Source organism: Colossoma macropomum, unplaced genomic scaffold (genome assembly GCF_904425465.1).
Source record: "Colossoma macropomum unplaced genomic scaffold, Colossoma_macropomum, whole genome shotgun sequence".
NCBI lineage: Eukaryota > Metazoa > Chordata > Actinopteri > Characiformes > Serrasalmidae > Colossoma > Colossoma macropomum.
Window position 1 is genome coordinate 42,126,475 of NW_023494805.1, and position 6,000 is coordinate 42,132,474.

Sequence of the window (6,000 nt, forward strand, 5' to 3'; positions counted from 1 at the left end):
GGTTTCATATTGTAGTGACTGAAATTGAAACTGAAAATTGTTTGCAGTTCCAGTTGAGTCATATGTTTTGTTAAGAAGTCTAACGCAGGGTTTAGACAGCACAGCAATGCAACACACTTTGGTTCTGCTAGAGGGCGCCAGCTAATACTCAGCAGTTGTCCATCTCTTAATTCAGTGGTAACACTTCAGAAGCAGCTAATTAAATGAAAAGCCTGTGGGGGTAATAGAAGTGTCCCCCTATTGTTCACTGTAAAATATGGCATTGTCTGCTTGTGAATAATGAAATGGGGCAAGTTGGTGTAGTTAATTACCCATTATGTCAGCCATGCAGATGACCCCAAGACCAGTCTCCTCTGGTGGAGAGCAGACAGATATCAAATTATTTTACGAGCTGCCCATAACTACTGCCTAATAAGACTTTAATTACCTGATGGATATTGGGGCATTTCCTTTATCGGCGAGTAGGAGTGAGGAACCAATCAAAAGAAGGGACAGAAATGCAATACTGTTTGCTGTAATCTGTTGCATCATTGCTGACTAAGTAAGCCGATATTTAAAAAATAAAAAGACGGAGAGGAGAAAATAGCCGTCAGGACTGCATTTGGAGAGATGGAGGTCCGAACCTTCCTACCGTGTCCTCGGTAAATGAAATACAAATCACTGTTGGCTTTGGGGTTTTTATTTCATCTGCTAAGTGCTACATTACCTCATGCCTTGGACCTGACAATGGATTTCCCATAAATCCCCTGGCGGCCGAAATGACAAACACGCTCACATATCACGGACCGTGGCAGCGCCTATTAGCACTTGAGAAGTTATCGATCAGCCGCTTAATCTGTCTGAGGGGTCCTCCTATGGCTCTCCTTTGGCCGGCTCTGCCCACGACCCTGTTGAACCTCTCGTTGTCAATTAGCCTGGCTCAATTCAGACTGCGGCCGGCGAACTCCACAACCAGAAACGTCCACTTCAGAGTCACACAGTTACCTTCGAGCATAACTATGTTTTTAGCCCTGTGCATCACCTTAGCTCTTCAAATAAAACATCAAACCTCAATATGATACTTTAAGCAGGGCTATGAAAGGTTCTTAAGGTTATGGTTATTATCCTGTAGCTTAAATGAGCTAATTAGCTGGCTTGGCAAGCTTTTTTGAATTTGTTGAGAATTCTGAGCGAAGCCTGCGAACACAGGACCTGGGAAACATGAGTCTGTTTTCTAGAATTTTCCATGAGCAAATAAAGATTCCTGGGAACATAGGGGTGTCCCCTCAAATGGAACATCCTCACCTCAGCAACAAAGCTACAATTTCTCGATCACGCGCTTTTCCACTGCATGGTGCAACTCGACTCGACTCAAGTCTACTCACTTTTGGTACCAGCTACATCATAGCGCCCCCTTAATGTAGCCGGTCATGATAGTGTCAGAGCCGGGTTTATGAAGAGCCTGGCCACTTCCTATTTCCCTCATTATGTCAAAAACATGACTGCAAAACAGCAGAGGGCGCCCACGAGCGAGTCCTCAATGAATGGGTGTGAAATGAGCTAAACAACTAAAAATGAGAAGTTGAAACAGTTTCTAATCACTCGCCCAGAACTTTCCTTTGGTTTTAGAAAGTAGAAGGACGTATTTCACTAAAAAAGCAAAGAAAACATGCTTGAATTAGGATCTCCAGTTCTAAGTGATCTTACTCTGGGAAAAATAAATGCCGTTTTACTGAATCGCCACAGTCTCACCCTGAAAGTAAGTCTCTTGTACTTCAGTACTAATATATACATATATTAGCTTAGCTTAGCTACCAAAGCTTGCTGGTTTTTGTGGGGTATTTTGGAGAGATTGCCAGTTTTATACTGTCAGTTCATTGTACAGCAGTGTTAGCTTGTAGCAACATTTATATTTTCACTACACACAATTTAGTGGATTCTCCCAAATAATAAGAGGATAGGGGGCAACTGTTGGCCCACTGACAGCAAAGCTAGCAGCCCAGTGGATATTTGCTGAGCGTTTTCCAGGCGGCCCACTGGTGGTTAAGCAGAGTGTTAGACAAAATTCCACTTTTCATTCCACATTTTCCACCCACCGTCGAATTTACTTACTTTTCCTTCATGTCTTTCTTTCGTTATCCTTTGTAAATTAGTACGTAATCTTAATCTAGCGCAATATCAGCTGCTACATTCCCAACACAATCATTTTATATTACGCCTAGTTGTTATTTTTCTCTCACTAGTTTGTAATGTTCATCTTAGTTTATTTTTCAAAATGAAAGTCTGTGCTAATTTAAAATCTGTTTGAGGAAATTAAAAACTAGTTTGACGTTGTATGCAGGACCACAATCTGGGTGGTCCGAGGGTGGACCAGGAGTGGCATACAGTCAGCAGGGCACCAACCTTATCAGGCCAGCCAACCGATGTATGCTCACTATATGCTTTTATCTCCAAAATGGTAACTTAACAGGAGAAGGAAAAAACATACTCTACTTTTAATGTAAGTCAATGGAACCAGAATTATCTCCGAGTCATTTTGGGCCGTTTCTTTTGGTCCATTCATCATGAAAGTTACACACAATATAAAGGACAACAGGAATTTTCCGATTAGGTCAAAAACTGAAAAACGTTGTTGAAAAATATTGTTTTTTGAATGCTGGTATGCTGGTCAACCAGCATGTCCCTGCAGGGTGACCAGCTAAAGCAGCACCAGACCAGCATAAACCAGCAGTTTTTTCTGCTTTATAAATTGTTTTCAGCAGGGTCAGCTGTAAGCAATTGCTGAATAAGCGTCAAAGAACAATTGTGCGCTACTTCCTTTATTGTCATGAAAGACTTTTCCAAAGCGAATAATTAACTAACTTGAAAGTCCATTTTACGCCGAGCTCTGCATCTGCCTGTCTACCCACCTACATGGCTGTGGACAGAACCCTGTTTTTGCTCATCTATAATAACTCTCCTGTAGGCTTTGTCGTCACTCTCCAGCCTCCGAGAACTCGCTCTGAGTGCCAAGTGGATTTTCACTTGAATGTCGCAGTGGTGCCCGACAATCTGCGCGGCGCTCGCGAAGCCATCTCGTCCCCGTAATGGCCGATAATTGAGCAGAATCCATCACAGGGGCTGAAAATAGGCTGCCGTAATGACCATAAATTGTAGCCCAGGAAGGCTTAACGCGCGGAGCTGAGGCGGACCCCCGCTGTGCCTGAGCGTCTCCTCAACCTCCAGCTCGCTACCTGGCTCTCTCCAGCTGCTTTCATATATGGGGCCAGTGATTAAAATTATAGCTTCTGAAGCGCCAATCGCTGAATGATGGATCTGGGGAACAGCGCTGCACCCAGTGCTCATGATCTAGTTATGTAGGACATCTTTCACCTGTAGAACCAGCGCTGAATCCGAGGGGCTTCTTTCTGAAGCTGTGAGAGGTGAAATAATCTGCATTTAAGCTGTGGTGAAATATTACATTTACACATTTTCCTCCCAAATGTAGTCAGTCAGCCTAGACACATTCAGTGTCTGAAGGTTGTTGCACTGGAGATTGAAGCTAATGAGCTAACAAATAATGGAAGCCATACAAATTAGCATCATGCTAACAGCTTACCTGCCTCAAAAGTGCCTCAGATTTACACATTTTCCTCCCAAATATAGTCGATCAGCCTAGACATGTTCAGTGTCTGTAAGGTCTTTCTTTAGTGTGGCACTGGAGATCAAGGCTAATGTGGCTAATGCATAATGGAAGCCATACCAATTAGCATCATACTAACTGCTTGCCTGCCTCAAACTGCCTCACATTTACACATTTCCCTCCCAAATGTGGTTGATCAGCCTAGACATGTTCAGTATCTGAAGGTTGGTTCTTTACTTTTGCACTGGAGATTGAAGCTAATGATCTAACGAGTACTGGAAGCCATACCAATTAGCATCATGCTAACCACTTACCTGCCTCAAACTGCCTCAAATTTACACATTTTCCTCCCAAATGTAGTCAGTCAGCCTAGACACATTAAGTGTCTGAAGGTTGTTTCTTTAGTTTTGCACTGGAGATTGAAACTAATGAGCTAATAATGGAAGCCATACAAATTAGCATCATGCTAATGGCTTACCTGCCTCAAACTGCCTCAGATTTACACATTTTCTTCCCGAATTCAGTTGATCGGCCAATACATTCAGTGTCTGAAAGTCAAAAGGTAGGAAAAATGGACAAAATTTAGGCTTCAAAAAGCCGGTTACTCCTGTTTTTAGCTGTGCTAACATACGTTTGTCCATTTTTTATAGATCAGCAAGTCTGTCTAAGACTACTGGACAACTTGCCACAGTCTGAGGCAACTATGTGATGCTTTAGACATGCAGTTAGCACAAGGCTAATTGATGGTTTGGGCCCACAGCTCCTGCACAGAACTAAAGAAGCAAACATGTACTGGCTGGCTGGCTTATTTGGACTAAACTAAACTTATTTTAACCAAACTGTCCCTTTAAGAGATGCTGTTATGGATGCGCATGGCTTGTTTGATCCCTGCCTCGGTCCTCGTAACTGTTTACAGCACAGAGAGCGACTCTGCGTGGAAAATTAGCGTTTTCAGCACATGTAGATTTATTACCGCAATCATTAATGTTGCCCCCCACCATCTGAAACCTGGTAATTAACTCATCTCATTTAAAACGGTAGCTTGAAATAAAGATAAGCCCAAAGACTCACATGGTCCTCACAAGTCGACCATAAATCACGGCTCACTGCAGGTGACTGGTTGAAGGCAAGAGCGGAGGGAAGAAGGGAAGGAGTGGAGGCAGTTTGCCTTCGGCTTGGGGGAACGTGTTTGTGGTGGAATCTCGTAAATGCTGCAGTTCTCTGAGCGATAAGCATAAATAGATCCCAAACCGCTCTCTGGAATTACCACATAATTGGGGACTTTCCGGGCTCGGTGGGGTAACTCTGTATCTCCAAACACGAGGAGCTTTGGAGAAGCGATGCCAAATGATGTTCCTGACCCAGGCGGTCGGATTGCGCTGATCCAGACAGCAAAGCTCTGGAAAGCTCTGCAGATCTTTTACTGTTGTAAGTGCAAACATGGCTGAGGTTTGTGGTTTGACACAGCCGTTTTCCACATAGACCACCATTCCGCATGTAGCGTACAGGCCAAATACACGGAAACCTGCAGTGATCCTTTCGAATATGTTTACAGACTTTAATACCAAAAAGACGGCATGTGAGATGAGAACATCACAAAACAGAATTTAATAGAACATAATAATAATAATAATAATAATAATAATTACTAGAAACATACATTTCCTGAAGGAAGTACTGAATGATTGCATAGCTTAAATGGTTCCCACTTCCTGCTAGGTTGTTGCTAAGTTGGTAGTTGCTATGGTAGCCTTAGTCCACTGCCACCTTAACTTTGCTGCTACCTTAACTTCACTGCTCCCTTAAATCATTGCTACCTTAAATCCACTTCCACCTTAAATCTTCTGCTACCTAAAATCTCCTGCTACCTTAAAAGTGTTGTGTGTGTGTGTGTTTGGTGTGTTATGTGTGTGTGTGTGTGTGTGTGTGTGTGTGGAGTGGGTGTGTTAGAGTATTTGTATCATCGTGACACAAGAAATGTGCCAAAACTTTTGCACTATAATAATAATAATAATAATAATAATAATAGCTTAATAATGCACCACGTTTTCAATGGGAGACCGGTAGGCCAGTCTCACACTTGCATTCTCATTATATATTATTTTAGCACATTATCTTATTATAGCACATTCAGAATGTGGTGCTGTGTAGAAGGCAGGATATATACATATATGCGGGTTACTCAATAATACCCCCTCATACCATCACAGACTCTTAAAATCTGAAATCTTCACAATTTGAAAGATCAACTCATCAGACCACAATACACATTTCCTTTGTGCATCAGTCCATTTCAGATGAGCTCGAGCCCAGAGAAGTCAGTGGTGTTTCTGGACGTTGTTGATATTTGACTTCCTCTGTATATAGTATAGTACACAGCCACCACAGAGCAGGTACTG

General features: G+C 42.5%; 1 protein-coding gene across 1 annotated transcript in view; it reads right to left on the minus strand.

The window, feature by feature from the left end:
- rnf32 (ring finger protein 32) overlaps positions 1-5,091 on the minus strand; it is a 30,948-nt gene extending 25,857 nt beyond the window's left edge. Inside the window, exon 1 of the mRNA XM_036596025.1 lies at positions 4,963-5,091. Coding sequence (XP_036451918.1) covers positions 4,963-5,091 — 129 coding nt within the window. The remainder of the gene's footprint in view (positions 1-4,962) is intronic.
- Between the last annotated feature and the right edge of the window lie 909 nt (positions 5,092-6,000).